Raw genomic sequence first — 18960 nt, forward strand, 5'->3', positions numbered from 1 at the left:
AAAAACACAAACTTTTAAAATAAATAAATAAAAAGCTTTTGTTAGATTTGCTCCTAGAATTGGCATTTTCTGATGCTATTATAAATACTATCATTTGGAATCTTTATTTTCTAATTATTTGTGTTTAGTAAATAGAAAAATACAATTGGTATTTGTATACTGACCTCGTACTCCATGACCTTGCTAATTGCACATAAGAACTCTAATGGTTTGTAGATTCTTTGTGATTTTCTTTATATACAATCACATTACAGTTTTATCTCTCTTTTCAAGCCAAAAGCCTTTTCTTACTTTTTTCCTTTATTGAGTAGAAGTTGTGACAGTCCATAGACCTGAATTTAGGTCAGAATCTCAGGAAGCTGATATCAGAACTTCCTGACCATTTCCCTAGGGACCCTCACCAAGATACTGGTGTTTGGTGTGAGGTTGAAGGGGTAAACAGGCCCCATTCAGGGAGAACAATGGTTGTTAGGGGGAGTGTCACCTGAAAGCAGTGACCAACTTTGTCTTTCCTCAAAGCATGCATATTCTGGGCCCATCTCAGCTCCCCAAACATTATATTTTCTTGACTTTGGAGAAAGTCTTTAATTCTCAAGAGTTCTGAAGCTGAATTCCTCTGCACCCCCCAAAAGAAGTCTCAGAACTACAACTCCAGTAAAGGTGAGGACTTTCATGTGTTGTGGTTGAAACTTTTATATATATGAATATATAATTATTTACATATATGTATATAAAAATACATATATTTAGTAGAGCTGTAAAGGAGCAGTTTCTATATTATTGAAGTTAAGCCAGTATAAATTCAAATTAAAGAGTCATAAGTTTAGGATGCTAAATGTAACTCCCATGGAAGCCACAAAGAATATAGCTATAAAATACACACAGAAGGAAATGAGATGATAATGAAAACATTTCACTATGAAAAGATCAACTAAACACAAAAGTAGATGGTAATGTAGGAAATAAGGGACAAAAACACCATAAGGCAATTAGAAAACAATGAAATGACATAAGTCCTTAGGAGTAATTACTTTAAATGTAAATTGATCTCCAATCAAGACAGATATTGGCAGAACTGAATTAAAAATCTGATCCTGGCACCTGGGTGGCTCAGTTGGTTGGGTGTCTAACTCTTGATTTTGGCTCAGGTCATGATCTCAGGGTTGTGGGATTGGACCCCCGTCAAGCTCCACTTTCAGCCTGAATCTGTTTGTTCCTCTCCCTCTGCTCCATCCCCAGCAGAGGATGCTTTTCTCTCTTTTTCTCTCATAAATAAATAAATATCTTTTTTAAAATCTGATCCAACTCTCTGCTACATGTGAGAAACTCTATTTTTTTTTGTCTTTTTCAAAAATTTTATTTTTAAGTATCTCTACACCAACTTATAACCCCAAGATCAAGAGTTACATGCTTGGGGATCCCTGGGTGGTTCAGCGGTTTAGCGCCTGTCTTTGGCCCAGGGTGCGATCCTGGAGTCCCGGGATTGAGTTCCGCGTCAGGCTCCCTGTGTGGAGCCTGCTTCTCCCTCTGCCTGTGTCTCTGCCTCTCTCTATATATCATGAATAAATAAGTAAATCTTTAAAAAAAGAGAAAAAAAAAACCTCCATGCATATACTAAGCAAAAGAGAAGGTGTGGCTGAACTAAAGACAAAATGCACATTAAATAGATATTAAATCAAAAATTTTTACAAGGGACAAAGAAGGACATTAAAAGTGTTCATTAATAAATGTTCAATACAGCAAGAAGATATAACAATTATGAACATTTACATACCTAATAACAGTTTATCAAAATATAATCAGCAAAAATTCACGGTTCAATTGAAGGGAGAAATAGTTACACAATAATAGTTGAAGAGGGCAGCCCCGGTGGCTCAGCGGTTTAGCGCCGCCTGCAGCCCAGGGCGTGATCCTGGAGACTTGGGATCGAGTTCCCCGTCGGGATCCCTGCATGGAGCCTGCTTCTCCCTCTGCCTGTATCTCTGCCTCTCTCTCTCTATCTCTCATGATAAATAAATAAAATCTTAAAAAAAATTAAAAAAAATAATAGTTGAAGAATTCAATAACTGAGTAATGAATAAAACAACTACACAAGATCAACAAAACTGAAAAAAAACTTTAGTTAGATGGACTAAAAAAAAGAGAACAGTAAAATTACTAAAATCAGAAATGAAAGTGGAGACATTACTACCAATTCTACAGAAATAAAAAGAATTATAAGAATACTATGAAAAATTGTATGCCAATTAATTGGATAATCTATATGAAATGTCCAATTCCTAGAAACACAAAACCTACCAAGACTAAACCATGAAGAAATAGAAAATTTGAATAGATCTATACCTAGTAAAGAGATTGAATCAGTAATCAAAAATCTCCCACAGTAGCCAAAAAACACTGGACCTGATGGCTTCACTGATGAATTCTATCAAACATTTAAAGAACTAGTACCAATCCTTCTCAAACTTTTCCCAAATATTGAAGATAAAGAAATACTTCATATATCATTCTATGGGACCAATATTACCCTGATACCAAAGTCAGACAAGGACACCATAAGAAAAGAAAACTATGGCCCAATATCCTTTATGAATATTGGTGCAATAATGTTCAGCAAAATAGTAGCAAACCAAATTCAATATTAGAAGGTAGATGCACCATGACCAAGTAGGATATATTCCTGGAATGCAAGGATGATTCGGCATACAAAATTTGATCAATCTAATATGCCACATCAACAGAATGAAAGAAAAACCCCATGTGATCATCTCACTGGAGAAAAAGCATTTGACAAAATTCAACACATTTTCATGATAAAAAACTCCTACTCAATGGTCAAACACTGAAACATGTTTTCACACTTCTATTCAACATAATATTAGAAGTTCTAGCAAGAGCAAGAAAGAAAGAAAGGCAAGGCAAAGAAGTAAAAGATACCCAAATAAAAGATATCAAACTTGGAAAGGAAGAAGTAAAACTTTCCATTTGCAAATGATATGATCTTATAGGTAGAAAACCCTAAAGATTCCTCACACACACAAAAATCTGTTGGAACGAATAATTGAATTCAGTGAAGAAGGAGGATACAAAGTTAATACAAGAATTGTTGTATTTTTTACACATGAACAATGAGCAACCTGAAAAGGAAGTTATAAAAAACAATTCCATTTACAATAACATAAAAAGAATAAAATACTTAGGAATTAACAAGTAAAAGACTTATACAATGAGACCACAAAGCATTGCTGAAAGAAATGTAGAAAGACATAAATAAATGTAAATACATCCCATGTTCATGGATTAGAAAACAAAACGTTGTTGAATGTCAGTACTGCCCAAAGAAATCTATAGATTCAGTACAATCCCTATCAAAATCCCAATGACATTTTTTGAAGAAAAAGAAAAATCCATCCTAAAATTCATATGGAATACTGTGGGACTCCAGATAGCCAAAATAATCTTGAAAAAGAAAAAATGTAAGAATCACACTGATTTCAAAACTTATTACAAAGCTACAGAAATCATAACAGTGTGGTATTGGCATAAAGACAAATACAGTGCCCCAAAATAAGCCTATGGATATATGAACAAATTATTTTTGAAAAGAGTTCTAAGACCATTTAATAGGGAAAAGAACAGTCTTTTCAATCAATGGTGCCAGGGAAAACGGTTGTCCACATGAAAAAGAATGAAGTTGGACACTTACTTTACCCTATATACAAAAATTAGCTCCAAATGTATCAAGAACCTGAATGTAAGATCTAAAATAATGAAACCGTTAAAAGAAAACACAAGCAAAAAGCTTTACAGCATTGGATTCAGCAATAATTTTCTGGATATGACACCAAAGTCACAAGTAACAAAAGAGAAAATAGACAAATTGGACTCCATGAAAATTTTAAATTTTGTGCACCATAAAGACAGTATCAAAAAAAAAAACATTAACAACCAGAATATATAGAGTAGCTCTAAAACACAAAACAACCTGATTAAGAAATAGACAAAGGACTTGAGTACACTTTTCTCCAAAGAAGATATATAAATGGCCAATAAGCGCATGAAAAGACACTTGACATCATTAGAGGAAAGTAAATCAAAACTACAATGAGATATCATCTGATACCCACTAGGATGGCCACTATCTAAGAAAAGAAGAAAAAAAAAAGAAACAGAGGGCACCTGGGTGGCTCAGTTGGTTAAACATCTGACTCTTGGTTACAGCGCAGGTCATGGTCTCATGGGTTGTGAGATCAAGCCCTACACCAGGCTCTGCATTCAGCAAGGAGCCTCCTTGAAGATTGTCCCCTCTCCCCCTGCCCCTACTTGTGCTTTCTCTCTTTCTCTCTCTCTCAAATAAAATAAATCTGTTAAAAAAAAAAAAAAAAAAAAAAACAGCGAGTGTTGGTGTGGATATGGAACAATTGAAGCCCTTGTGTACCATTGGTGGGAATGTAAAATGGCACAGCCACCATGGAAAATAGTATGACAGTTCCTCAAAAAATTAAAAATAGTGGGATCCCTGGGTAGCTCAGCAGTTTGGCGCCTGCCTTCAACCCAGGGCATGATCCTGGAGTCCCGGGATCGAGTTCTGCATTGGGCTCACTGCGCGGAGCCTGCTTCTCTCTCTCTCTCGCTCTGTCTCTCATAAATAAAATAAAATCTTTTTTAAAAATTAAAAATAGAATTACCATATGATCCAGAAATTCCACTTACGGGTATATACCTACCCCCCAAGTTGAAAGCAGAATCTTAAAAAGATATTTGTACACCCATGATCATAGCATAATTCACAGTAGCTAAAACAGGGAAGCAACCCAAGTATCTATCAATGGATGGATGGGTAAGCAAATATGGTGTATGTGCACAATGGAATATTATTCAGCCTTAAAAGGAAGGAAACTCATGCACACACACACACATACACACTGGAAGAAAACTGCAATATGCTACAACATATGAACCCTGAGGACATCATGCTAAGTGAACTAAGCCAGTCACAAAAAGACAAATACTGCATGATTCCATTTATGTGAAGTACGTAGAGCAGTCAAAACCATAAAGACAGAAAGTATAATGGTGGTTTCCGGGAGCTGGGGGGGGGAGAGGGGGGAATGGGAAGTTGATGTTTAATGAGTATAGAGTTTCAGTTTTACAAGACGGAAAGAACTATGGGGATGGATGCTGGCAATGGTTGTATAACAATATGAATGTATTTAAATATCACTGAAGAGTACACTTAAAAGTGGTAATAATAAATAATAAATAATTTTTAAAAGTGGTTAAAATGGTTTGGGGGGGAGAGAAAAGAAAAAGAAAGGAAGGAAGGAAAGAAAGGGAGAGAGAAAGGGAAGGAAGAGGGAGTAGCCAAATTAATTTCAGACAAAGCAGACTTAAAGCAAGGAAAACTATCAGAGTTTTTTCAGTATATTACATAATGATAATGGAAGTAATTTCTCACAAAGACATAACAGTTCTTAATGTGTATGCACCGAAAAACAGAGCATCAAAGTAAATGAAGCAAAGACTGATAGAACTGCAAGGAGAAAGAGATGAATCTACTATCATAGTTGGAAACCTCAACACCACTCTCAGAAATGGACAGATCCAGCAGGCAGAAAATCAGTAAGGATATGGTTGATCTCAACAACACTATCAATCAGCTAGCCATAATTGACTTCTGCAGACTACTTCATCTAACAATAGCTGAGCACATACTCTTCTCAAGTTTACATGGAGTGTTCACCAAGATTGACCATACTCTGGGCCATAAGATACATCTTAACAAATTTAAAGGAAAAAAAAAAAAACAAATTTAAAGGAACATAAAAAGAACCCAGTAGAATGAAATCATAATTACCTTATATTTTTATTGCCTTTAGTTTCTGTTTTTATTTTCCACTTGCCATCTCATATATTACTATTCTATTCTCAGTGTTTCTTTGACATTCCATTTTACACCAACACATGAACAGGCATATATATAGATTAAAAATTGTTTAGAAGCCCTAGTTTTAATAGTAGCCATTTCCATCAATTATCACTAACAATTATATACGTAGCAACAGACTTCTGGAGAGATCAAAAGCTCAGTCATTTCCCACAACGTATATTACTTAGCCCTGACCATGCTGGCATGAGTCTTAAGAAGGTTTTGAATGTATTTTAAAAGTATCTCATTTTTTTAAAAAAGGATAAAATCAAAAGTTGTAAGAATTTATTAAGCACCCATTGTATTGTCAGCACTATGTTTAAATGCCATGGGGAGCACAAAGAAAAAATAGCTTCTTCCTTCACAGAACTTACTGCTAATAGAGGAGACAAGACTGACAAATATAAGGCAATGGAAGAATGAAAAAACAACTGGCTCTAAGTATTCATATTCATAAACCATAAAAGAAAAAACTTTTTTTGAGAAAAATCTTTCAAATAAAAAGAAACATGTTTATGTTCTACCATCTGAGTTGCCTTCCCTAAAAACTGAAAACTTTATGAATGCTGCACTGAAATAGCAAAATTCAGGGCAGAGGGGCCAGAGAGTGGAAAGATTTTTAAAAACAGAAATTACACAATGTCTGCTCTCGGGCCACAGTGGAATTAAACTAGAAATCAATAACAGAAAGAAGACTGGAAAATCCAAAATACATGGAGCTTAAGCCAAGAAAACACTTCTGAATAACACATGGGTCAGAGAAGAAATCTTAAAATATTTTGAACTAACTGAAAATGAAAATATAACTTATCAAATTTTGTGGGATACAGTGAAAACAGTGCTTAAAGGAAATTTTATAGCATTGAGTGCATATATTAGAAAAGAAGAAAGACTAAAACCAATAATCTTAAGTTTCTATCTTGAGAAATTAGAAAAAGAGCAAATTAAATCCATAGTAAGCAGGAGAAAAGAAATAATAAGAATCATAACAGAAATCAATGAAACGGAAAACAGGAAATCAATAGAGAAAATAAAAACAAAATCTAGTTCTTTGAAAAGATCAATAAAATCAATAAGCCCCTAGCCAGGGTAACTAAGAAAAAAAAGAGAGAGAAAGAACACCAATTACTAATAACAGAAATGAAAGAGGGGACATTACTACAGATTCCATGGGAAGCAAAAGGATAATAAAAAGAATACTAACAATTATCTATGCCCACAAATTTGATAACCTAGATGAAATACGCTAATTCCTTGAAAGACACAATCCACCAAAACTCACAAGAAGGAATAGATGATCTGAATAGGACTATATCTACTAAATTGAGTTAATAATTAATAACCTTACAAAACAAGAGCACCAGGCCCAGGTGGGTTTGCTGGAGAATTCTACCTAACATTTAAGTAATTAAAACAAATTTTACACAACCTCTTCCAGAAAATAGAAGAGGAAACATTTCTCAACTTAGTTTATGAGACTGATATTACTCTAATAACCAAAATCACAGAAAATACACGAAAACAAAATAACTCTTATGAACTTAGATACAAAAATCCTCAACGAAAATATGGCAAATTGAATCCAACAATGTAAAAAAGAGTTACATACCATGACCAGGTAGGATTTATCCCAGGCATGCAAAGCTGGTTTAACATCTAAAATCAGCTAATGTAATCCATCACATCAACAGATTGAAAAAGATTATCAGATGCAGAAAAAGCTTTTTGACAAAATCCACCTCCTTTTCAACACTGTACTGGAAGTATTTACAAATGCAATAAAGAAAAGGAAAGGAGAGTATACAAATTGAGAGGAAAGACAACCAACTATCCTTGTTTGCAAATGACATGATCACTTATTTAACAAATCCAAAATAATTAACCAAAAAAACCCCTCCTGGAACTAATAAGCAATTATAGCAAGGTTGCAGGACACAAGGTTAACATATGAAAGTCAATCACCTTTCTATATACCAGTAATGAACAAATGGAATTTAAAGTTAAAAACATAATATTTACATTAGCTCCCTTCCCAAAATAAAATACTTAGATATAAATCTAACAAAATATGTGAAAGATATATATGAGGAAAACTACAAAATTTTGAACAAAATCAAAAAGAAAAAAAAGTGAAGATTTCATGTTCGTGTATAGGAAGACTCAATGTTGTCAAATATCAGTTCTTCCCAACTTAATATGTAGATTCAGTGCAACCCCAATGCAAAAAGTCAGGAAGTTATTTTATGGATATTGACAAACTGATTCAAAAGTCTATAGGAAGAGGCAAAAGACCCAGAATAGCCAACACAATACTAAAGGAGAAGAACAAAGTTGAAGGACGGAAGGTAACATGAGAGAATACCTAGACAACCTTGGGTATGGTGATGACATTTTGGATATAATACCAAAGGCATGACATATGAAATAATTGATAACTTAGACTTCATTAAAATTTAAATCTTATAAACATAAAATTGTTATAAATTTTATACATCTTCATACACAATATCAAGAGAACTAGAAGGCAAACCATAGATTGGGAGAAAATATTTGCAAAAGATACATCTGATAAAAGACTGTCATCCAAAACATACAAAGAACTCTTAAAATTCAGTACGAAAACAGGAGCGCCTGTGTGACTCAGTAGGTTAAGCATCCAACTCTTGATTTCAGCTAAGGTCATGATCTTAGGGTCGTGGGATAGAGTCCTGAGTAGGTCTCTACACTCAGTAGGGAGTCTCTTGTCCCTCTGCCTATGCTCCTCCCACCCCATCATGTGCTCTCTCTCTTTCTCTCTCATAAATAAATATATATATATTTTTTAATAAAAAATAAAATTCAAAAAAACAGTAGGAAAACAAGCAGCCCAATTAAAATATGAACCAAAGACCTTAGTAGACACCTAACCAAAGAAGATACATAAATGGCAAACAAGCATATGAAAAGATGTTCCACATCATATGCCATCAAGGAAATGAAAATTAAAACAACAATGAGAAATACCACTACAAACCTCTCAGAATGGCCAACATCCAGAACCAAATGCGGTGAGGACGTGGATCAACAGGAACTCTGATATTATCACGGGGATGCAGAATGGTACAGCAACTTTGGAAGACAGTGTGGTGGTTTTATGCAAAACTAAATGTACTTTTAACATACAATTAAGAAATTGAAAAAAAATTAAGAAATTGAGCTCCTTGGTATTTATCCAAAGGAGAAACGTGTCCACACAAAAGTCTGTACATGGATATTTCTGGCAGCTTTGTTCATAAGTGGACAAACTTGGAAGCAACCCAGATGCCCTTTGGTAGGTGAATGGGTAAATAAATCATGGTACAACCAGATGATAGAATATTATTCAGTGCTAAAAATAAGTAAGCTATCAAGTCTTGAAAATTCATCTTGCCAAGTGAAAGAAGCCAATATGAAACGGCTACTCACTAGATGATTCCAACTATATGACATCTGGAAAAGGCAAAACTGTAGAGAAAGTTAAAAACATCAGTGGTTTCCAGGGATTAGGAGAGAGGGAGGGATGCATAGGACTGGGGATTTTTAGGGCAGTGGAAAACACTCTGTAAGATATCATAATAATGGGTACATGTCATTTATACCTTTGTCCAAACCCATAAAATACACCCCAAGACTGAACCATAATGTAAACTATAGGCTTTAAGTGATAGAGCTGCGTTAATGTAGGTTCATCAGTTGTACAAATACACCACTCTGGGGAGTGATGTTGATCATAGGGGAGGCTATGCATATGTAGGGGTGGGAGGTATATCAAAAATCCCTGTACTGTCCTCTGAATTTAGCTGTGAACCTAAAACTACTCTTTTTAAAGTGTTTTTTTTAAAGAGTGCTACTTATACAAGTAAACTGTGTAGTGTTAACTTCCTTGATTCATGAAAAAAATCTTACTGTCAAATGAAAACTTTTTTCAATAATGTATAAATTGCAGACATCTGAACATACATCCAAGGATCACAGATTGAGAAACAACTCTATGAGCTTCCAACCCCAACACCATGAAAGACTTCCTATGGATATTCATCACTGCAACAGTAATGATGTTCTCAATTCTCTTTTTCATCAGAGAAAATCCCTTTGATACTACAAGTTTCCTATCTTTCGTGAGTACCAGAAATGATAGGTGGGACAAAGTTGAAATCCCTTGACTTAAAAAAAAAAAACAGAGATATTATCTAAGTATCTATTTGTGTGAAATTCTCACAAACATTGTAGACATTCAAAGAAAAAAGATAATAAAGCTTGAGGACTCAACGTATCATTTTTCTTTGATGGAGACAATAGGGAATGTGGCACTCTAGAAGAAAGAATTTTGGGCTGGGAAAAAATAACACCTAGTTAATACTTCAGCAAAGTTGGCCCTTTTTAAAGACCAATTGATGAGATATAAATTTTAAAAGGTTTTGTTTAATAAGTTTCTCATTTTAGAAAATTTCCTTCAGATTCAAAGTTATATATCCCCCCCATTTTTTACAATAGAATATTGAATTTCAGAAAAGCTAAGTCATTTATCTAAGCCAAGAAAAAGTCTAAAGAGTTGAGAAAATTGCACAAAAACCCAGAAAAGGGAGAGTGGCAAACAAATGTGGAAGGGTGAAGTGCCCAACAGGAAAGAGCTCAGATTGGGACAATGGGGTGGAATTACCTTGTCTCCTGAGTCTCTCACACTTAATATATGTCCTGCCCCTCGTGGTCCCTATATCAGGCCGTCATCACAGGGATGACTGTGAGTGAAGAATGACATAGACTGACATTGTCTAATTTCCTACATTTAACCCAGGAGAGCTAAAGAAATCCCAATTCCCTTCACCCCAGGACTCTTGTACAACCTGTACAAGAACCCCACGTGTAGAACTTGTTTAGAAAATAAGGAAGAAACTGAATTCAGCTCTGAGCAACCTTCCCTGTCTCCTGGAGATATTTCACTGTGTTATACAAAGGGAATCCATGCAACTATTATCCCCAAAGGGCTTGGATCATAGAGCTAAAATTTGCTTTTTTCTCAGGAGGAAAGGGAGATGGTAGCTTGGCAGAGAGCCCGGATGCAGATCCACCCCGGTAGAACCAACCCCTTGGAAACCTTCAAAAATATGCAGAAAAACTCAGAACTGCTCAAAAATATAAACTCCCATATCTTGATTGGAGCTCCTCCTATGAAAAAAAGTGAGTATGCACAAGGGGTATGGAACGTGCTGGTGGGTCAGACGACAGTAGAGACAGAAGCCAGTAGAAAGGAAATGGACCCATGACAGTATTTGATATGGCAGGTCACTCTTCTCTTAACATTCCCCAGTTGCTTACAGAACCCCAAACTCTTCAGGTTTTCCTCCAGCTTCACTAGTAGATCTTTGGTCTCTTTTGCTGCTTTGTCCTCTCTGTCCAGTGTCTAAAGGTCACTGTCTTGGTGACCTCGGCTAGTCTCAGCCTTAACTGCCATCCATATGCTAATTATTCTCTCAAAATGATAGCTCCAGCTGAGGTCTGTGCGTGGTCCTCACTGACTTCGCAGCAATCGTGTCACTTTTCCCCTGTTGCTGGTAACTGTGCTAGCGTCTGTCATGAAGTCTAAGGCTAGAGGATATATGGCTTTTATCTGTCAGCTCAACCAGGACTCTGATTCTCTTGCTGAATAAGCTTCATTCTGGCATTGTGTGCCCTTCTGAGGTCCAGCTCTGGCACTCATTGATCCCCTTAAGTCGCAAATGGTATTTGATAAGAAAAAAAAATAAACCGTTGGACAGAATAAGCATTAACTGACTTAAACACTTTAAGAATCCAAAGGACAGTGCTAAGCTATTTATTATGTCAATAAAATAAGATTAAGCCCAAGAGGGCTTAAGTTTGTTGGTCTTAAAAATACAAAGAACTCCCAGCAAGGAAGAACTACTTTTTAATTTAAGTTTAAATGCACTTTTTGGAAGATTTTTATTCATTTATTTGAGAGAGAGAGCATGAGTAGGAAGGTGGGGTAGAGGGAGAGGGAAAAGCAGACTCCCCACTGAGCAGGGGGTGGGAGCCTGATGCTGGACTTGATCCCAGGACGCTGGGATCATGACCTGAGCCCAAGGCAGATGCTTAACCTACTGAGCCCCCCAGGTGCCCCAGTTTAAATGCATTTTTGAATTGAATGCATTTGAAATATCAGTCTGAACCCATGATGTGTTTTATCTTTAGAAAATATATTTTTAGCTCTGTCCACTAGGCCCCAGAAATGACGCATTAGCAATGAGTACCCATTATATAAATACCATTTTATGCTAAAAGAACCAGTTCACCTTGTAAAAGATGGCTGATTCCAGGCCCAAGGCAGGAAATGTCATACCAGATATCAAAGAATCTTTCAAAAATAACTAAAGTTGAGGGGTGCCTAAGTGGCCATCAGTTAAGTGTCTCACTCTTGCTTTCAGCTCGGGTCATGATCCCATGAGTATTGAGGTCAAGCCCCACATGTTGCTCTGTGTCCAGCCTGGCATCCAGCCCCTCGGGGAAGACTCCATGCTCAGCGGGGAGTCTGCCTGAGATTCTCTCCCACTCCCCTCTCCCACTCTAAAATAAATAAATAAATCTTTTGAAAAAAAGAAAAATGACTAAAATTGTATTAAATGGGCTCATGATCCAACTTCAAGAGGCTCCTTGCCTAAGATAGGACAATTTGAACATTGATAAGGATAAAATTTGTAACAAAATTCATGAGTTGATTGATTGAATGATTGATTCAATCAATTCAATTCATGAGTTGATTGAATATCAAAGAAATAAAAACAAAAAAACCAAAAGCCAACTAGCCAATTTTGTCATCATTGGAGAATGCTGGGAAACCAATCCATTATTTTGAAAGCTAGTAAACAAAGGGAAATAATAAAATACTTCTCTCACTTTACCACTGGGTAACCAAAGAGGAGATTAGGGAAATTTTTACTTCATAGAAACATTCCCAGATGATGAATGGCGAAGGAATGTTTGACTTAGAGTATCACCATATTACAACCGCTAGAGTATTGATGGATCTAGACACTGAGCACCAAAGGCCGCTAACATCCTAAAAACAGAAACCATTTGCCATTGTGCCCCTTATGATGGAAGAACATATCACCAAACCATGAAATATTATTGCCAGATAAATCTAAGCTGAGCTTGGTCAAATCACCATGTCCGTATTTTCTATAAAATTCTTTTCATACAAGCCTTATTCTTTTACCAAAGAGTATGATTTTTTCTTCGATCCCTCTGAAGATTGATGTAATATATTTGAAATGTTCTTCATTTCACTGTTCCCCGATTATATTTTTGGAGTTTCTTTTTCCAGTTGAGTTGTTGTTTTTCTTCCATTACGTTGGTGATTCTTGTTTCATAAATATATTCAAATGTTTGATGATTCTTGTTTCAGATCTATATCCAAGGATCTAGAATGAACAGTGTAATTCTCTACAAATAACCACCCTTCTTGCCTCTCTGTCGAAGCATGTTGTGATTGTAGAAGCCTCGTTAGGTAACGGAGGGGGGGCAGTAAAGAACGTGGGAAGCAGATCTTCTGGGTGAAGTGTCCTGTTATCTCTCCTAGTATAACCCTAAGTCATCTGGGGGATTTCTCCCATTTACCTGCTTAGACGCTCTGTCACCCTCTACATTTTTGAACGTCTACTTGAGGGAACCTGAAGGTGAATGCCACAGTCAGCCGTGTCACCCTATCTCTTTTCCCCCTTTGTTGCCTAGAATTCTTGGCTGAAGTTCTGATGTTCTCTCCAGCCCCAGGACTCACATCCTGGGCTTTTGCCTGGCAGACCTTCCACTTTATTTAGACAGAAATCCTTAGGACGTTAGCCTGGGGGCAAGTGTTGCTACCATCAGCCCCTTGGTGATCACTGGTCTAGTGGTTTTGGAAACAGTTCTGTAATTATCCAAGTGACCATCCTAGAGCCCATACTTCTGTGTTTGGTGGCTCAAACTTAGAAATTCTCTGAGGCTTTTGATACAGATGCATCTGTGTAGTTGTTTTTTCTGTGTCTTTTGGGCTGTAAATTCTTTTTTTAAATTTTTTATTTATTTATGATAGTCACACAGAGAAAGAGAGAGAGGCAGAGACGTAGGCAGAGGGAGAAGCAGTCTCCATGCACCGGGAGCCCGAGTGGGATTCGATCCCGGGTCTCCAGGATCGCACCCTGGGCCAAAGGCAGGCGCCAAACCGCTGCGCCACCCAGGGATCCCTGGGCTGTAAATTCTACTTAGATTTCTCCACCAATCCTGTTCCTATTCTATCTTCCAGGAATTCTCCAAATATTAATGATTCTCTCGTGGCAATCTTCCTGGTTTCTCAGTGGGATTTTGAGTGGGAAGAGACATAGATGCAGTGTTTTTAGCTTATCTTCTGCATCTATTTCTCCTACAATAGTTATACAGAGATATATTTTTTTTAACTCACAACTTATGGCCAGATATTAACTCCTAATACAGTCCATAGCCAGGCCTGAGGGAGAGAAAATTTAAAGCAATCACAGGAACAAGTAAAGTTAGCATATGGAAAGACCTAAGAAAGTATTATAACCTCACACATAGCAATTGTTTTCCTCACTTCTCTAACTTGTTAAAGGTTCTCTTTTCTCTCCAATCCTAGAACTGCTGACCATAGGGATTTCCTCAGTTCAACATCCCCATGGCAGCTCCCTCTTGGACACCCTGCAATCTCTCTTCTTTGCTTCCTCCTCATCTGAGCGGAAACACTTCATTGTCGTAGTACACCTGGCAGATCCTGACCCCAAGTGGCTTGGTCAAATGATCTCCAACATCTCAACCTTATTTAAACTGTATATCCAGGCAGGACAGCTAGTAGTGATCAATACACCTCTTACAAGCTATCTTCTCTTAAACAACTTAAAGAAAAACTTTAATGACATCCCAGCCCATGTAGCCTTCTACTCCAAGCAGAAAATGGATTATGCCTTCCTCATGAACTTTGCTACCAACCACTCTGACTATTTCCTGATGATCGCAGATGATGTGAAATGTGCTCCAGGATTTGTCACCCAGATAGCTACTATAGTGTCTGCCTGGGAAAACAGACTTTGGATGACTCTGAACTTCTCTCAGCTCGGCTTCATTGGAAAACTCTTTCATACTAGAGACCTTCCCCGTTTAGTTCAATTCCTTCTCCTCTTCTGCCAAGAAATGCCCTGTGACTACCTCCTCTCTAATTTTTATGACCTTCTCATACAACAAACACCAATCCAGTTCTTCCCTTCCCTTTTTCAGCCCATGGGTAATTACTCCTTTGAGGGAAAATTCAAGAGCCTCAAAGATAAAGAGTTTGAGGAAAATGACCCTAGTTCTCCCAGCAACCCTGCTGCTTCCATCTACACTAACCTGAAAGTTGCCAATATCTCTGTTCTCGTGAATGCCTATAGCTTAGATAAGAATTTCTTTTATGCCAAATCGGCTGAGGCTGGCAATCATCTGACTGTGGTTTTGGATGTACCTGCCAGAGTATCCCGAGTTCAAGTGCTGACTGGCTCTCACCTAAAAGGCAAGAATCACCTGGAAGAGGGACAAGTAGAACTGGGCTATGATGCTACTAATAGAGTCCATGACTGTGATGACTATATTCTCCTGGGGCTACTGGAAAATGGCACCCTGAATAAGCAGGTGTTATCTACTGAGTCTGGAAAGAAGGTAAAATGTGTGAGACTGCTTGTGATAGCCACTCCACCCTCTGGAATAATAGTCAGGCACATCAACCTGTGGACTAAGTGAAATGTAATAATAGTGAAGAAGCCATTGGGAGTTCTGGGAGGGATCAGATTGGTGGTTAGAATTTACAGAGATTAAAAAATTTAAAAAATTAAAGTCTTGAAATTGGTCAAGGACATCTCACTCTTGGGTCCTTTCAAGACTTAATACAGAAACACAGCATGTTGAAAGGCAGACTGAAGATTATAAACATCCTCTTGGTCCCAGAGAGACTAGTGGAAGAGGCAGGATTCTTAACCCTCCCCTGGTTTTCTATCCAAAAGGATCTACCATACCAAATTCTTCCCCTGGGGCAAGAACACAGACTTCTAGAGACAACAGGAACAGGTGAGTAACTGACTGAGGCTCATATCCCAAGACTCTAGCAGTGCATAAGAGAAGACAGAGCATCTTTCCAACAGTCAAGAAATAGTCACTAAAGGCTGAACTTCCCATGTGACCAAAAAATATTGGTTGGTCAGGAGAGGAGCGTGATTGTTTTCTCCGTGAGCTCATTATCCAATTACAAGGCAGTCATTCATTCGATACGTATTTACTGGGAAACCTTTGTATTGGGCAGAGTTATCTCCTACATGGTCACCTAATATGTCAGGGTATTCCTTTTTAAATAGCATCAAAATCGCTAAAAAATAATTTTCTCTAATTTTTGGTTGTGCCTATCTCCACAACCTGGGACTATAAGGTAACTGGGATGTTTCTGATAGGAAAAACTTTGGATATTTTACTAACATTTTTTCAGTTCAGCTTTGCTATAATATCTCTGTTCCAGGAAAAATCTGAGCTCTAAGCAGGCCCTGAACTCAACTAATGTGCAGTGTTTGGTTTTCGCTGGCTGGAGAACCATAAATGATCCATGAAGGGGAGAATAAAGGAAAAAGAAAAGGCCACTTTAAGAGGAATATTTGGAAAGAAATGAAATAAAAAAACAGGCAGTATGTGCAAATGAGCTGTAATAAAAATGAATAGAGCTGGAGAATTTGGAAACAGGCTAATGGGATGGAAATAAGGAGAGAGGGCAGCCCGGGTGGCTCAGCGGTTTAGTGCCGCCTTTGGCCCAGGGCATGATCCTGGAGACCCGGGATCAAGTTCCACGTTGGGTTCCCTGCGTGGAGCCTGCTTCTCCCTCTGCCTGTGTCTCTGCCTCTCTCTGTGTGTGTCTCTCAGGAATAAATAAATAAAATCTTTAAAAAAAAAGAAAGAAAGAAGGAGAGAGATGTGGAGGAAGCCAAACAAAGACGAGAGGGAGAAGCTTTGGGAGCATCAAATGCAGGGAAATGGGGCAAGTGTATATGGTAGCCATGAAAAGGTATTGTTGAAATCTCCTGCTACAAGCATCATGACTAACTGATGCTCCACTGCTATTCTCTGGGTCCACCACAGTGTTGGTGCCAAAGCCATACTTCCCACAGAATGCTCCCAGCCAGCGAGTGACTACAGCAAGGGTACTAGCAAGGCCCATCCTGGTAAGATGGGGGACTCCTCTAACAGGTGACACTAGCTCAAGGACTCTCCGTCAGTCTGTTTGAAGCTTTCTTGGAACAATGCTGCAGCCCCAGACATTCGTAGCAATTTCTTCCCTCTCTGTCACCTTCCACAGTTTTCAGACCTTCACTACAATCTGAAGCCTCTTCGTGCCTTCTCCCCCAATAATAAAACTCTTGGATGACTAATCCTATTTTCATGTCAGCTTCTTGGCAGGTGTGAACTAATACAAAGGGTACTGAGAGTATTCTGAGGAACTGATAGTAAGGTGAGGATTTGGGACTGGCTACTCAGGACGTTGTGGAAATAGAGGTTGAAAGAGATTAATAGAACCTGTCATCACTATTGACAAAATAGGCAGATAAGAAGACTGCTACTTAATATCTACAAGCAAGAAAAGGCAAAAATGGAGGAACAGGAGGTAGAGGGCAGTCACTCCAGTGAAAAGTCACAATCTCTTGCTTAGTTCTTAAACTCAAACCAATTTTTAGGCTTACATACATAGTCAGAATGTGTGGCCGAGTCCCTAGAGGGAAGGACTCTGTAACAATACATCCTGTACTGATTTCCCCAGTTTTTTTCCCCCCACGGGGACCTGCCACCATTTATTTGGATAATTCTACAATTGGGGAAGGAGAAATATCCAGACATTTTCACAACCATCACACACAAGATCTAGGTTGATATTGATATCCAGATATTCAAAGCATAATCACAGCCTCCTGTTAGAATGGGAACTTAAGCGGGCCCCATTAAAATGGTGTCCTTGACAAAGTCATGCTTACAGGGGGACCCCCGTGTCTACAGGCCCACCCAATGGTCATTTTTCCAGTCCCTAAGTGTACTATTGAAATTGAGGTACGTGGTGATTGGAGTAACCCCAAATTGGTCTATGGGGTAAGAGCTACCATAGAGGGGAAGACCAAGAGGAAACCTCTGAAACTGCCCCAACCCCTGGCTAAGATAGTCAATCTAAAACTATTCTATGCCAAGTGGGGAAGGATGGCAGAGATTAATGTCACTAATAGAGACCTAAAGTATAATTGTGGAGGTCCCTAGAGTATCTATTTGATTCACTAGTCTGGCCCATGCAGAAACTGGATGGCTCCTAAAAAATGACCATAGACTACCACAAGCTCATCCATTTAGTAGCCCTGACTGCAGCTGCTGTGTCAGATACACCATCGTTGCCGATGCAGATTAATATGCCCTTGAGTACACACCATGCAGCCATTGACTTAGAAAATGCATTCTTTTCTTATTAGAAAAGAAAATCAGAAAGACTTCACATTCACATAAACTGACAACATTCATTCACATTTTTGCCCTAGAACTATGTAAACTCTCCTGCCCTCTGTCGTAATATAGTCCAGAGAGATCTGGACTGCCTGGACATCCCACAGATCATCATACTGATGAGATGGGACAAGTAAGTGGCTGGAGGCTGGAGGTCTTGGTAAGAGGGTGAAATGCAGGAATTTGCCACTTGAGTGAAGTATTTTGGAGCCCAGTGGTCAAGGGAGTACCAGAATATTCCCTCCACAGTAAAGGACAAATTACTGCATTTGCATCCTCTACTGCAAAAAAAAAACAAAGCTTGGTGCCTAGGCCTCTTTGGGTTCTGAGGGCAACAGTTCCAGATCTAGAACTGCTACTCTAGCTCATTTACTGGATGATACTGAACGCTACCAGCTCTGAATGGGTCTTGGGTCAAGAAGGAGCTTTGCAGCAGGTCCAGGTTGGAAGACAAGGAGTTTTGCCACTTAGATCATACA

The 18960-nt window shown here is 38.0% G+C and overlaps 1 protein-coding gene and 2 long non-coding RNA genes across 4 annotated transcripts in view; 1 reads left to right on the forward strand and 2 right to left on the reverse strand.

Annotated features, from left to right (window-relative positions):
- Positions 1-18960, reverse strand: part of LOC111096577 — a 55522-nt gene that overhangs the window by 9414 nt on the left and 27148 nt on the right. The gene's annotated exons all lie outside the window — the stretch shown is intronic.
- On the forward strand, positions 471-17380 carry LOC100682872 (alpha-1,6-mannosyl-glycoprotein 4-beta-N-acetylglucosaminyltransferase-like). 2 transcript variants are annotated; one of them, XM_038541838.1, is made up of 6 exons: positions 471-660; positions 9894-10065; positions 10969-11125; positions 14574-15625; positions 15967-16030; positions 17084-17377. In XM_038541838.1, exons 2-6 carry the CDS (start codon positions 9961-9963, stop codon positions 17227-17229), a joined length of 1524 nt encoding a protein of 507 aa, XP_038397766.1. In that variant the 5' UTR covers positions 471-660; positions 9894-9960; the 3' UTR covers positions 17230-17377. The 2 variants fall into 2 exon arrangements, with proteins under 2 accessions (XP_038397766.1, XP_038397767.1); XM_038541839.1 differs by having other exon boundaries at positions 473-660; positions 16473-17380.
- On the reverse strand, positions 11217-13672 carry LOC111096575. Its single transcript, XR_005361774.1, has 2 exons — positions 13161-13672; positions 11217-11652 (listed from the first exon to the last, which is right to left on the reverse strand). It is a non-coding gene; the product is annotated as an uncharacterized LOC111096575 (long non-coding RNA).

Source organism: Canis lupus, chromosome 7, assembly GCF_011100685.1.
Source record: "Canis lupus familiaris isolate Mischka breed German Shepherd chromosome 7, alternate assembly UU_Cfam_GSD_1.0, whole genome shotgun sequence".
NCBI lineage: Eukaryota > Metazoa > Chordata > Mammalia > Carnivora > Canidae > Canis > Canis lupus.

Excerpts from the sequence above, each read along its gene's own strand:
- LOC100682872 (XM_038541838.1), top strand. The coding sequence starts at position 9,961 with ATGAAAGACTTCCTATGGATATTCATCACTGCAACAGTAATGATGTTC. Across the intron at positions 10,066-10,968 it reads CTACAAGTTTCCTATCTTTC|GAGGAAAGGGAGATGGTAGC; the intron begins GTGAGTACCAGA and ends CTTTTTTCTCAG. Across the intron at positions 11,126-14,573 it reads AGCTCCTCCTATGAAAAAAA|AACTGCTGACCATAGGGATT; the intron begins GTGAGTATGCAC and ends CTCCAATCCTAG.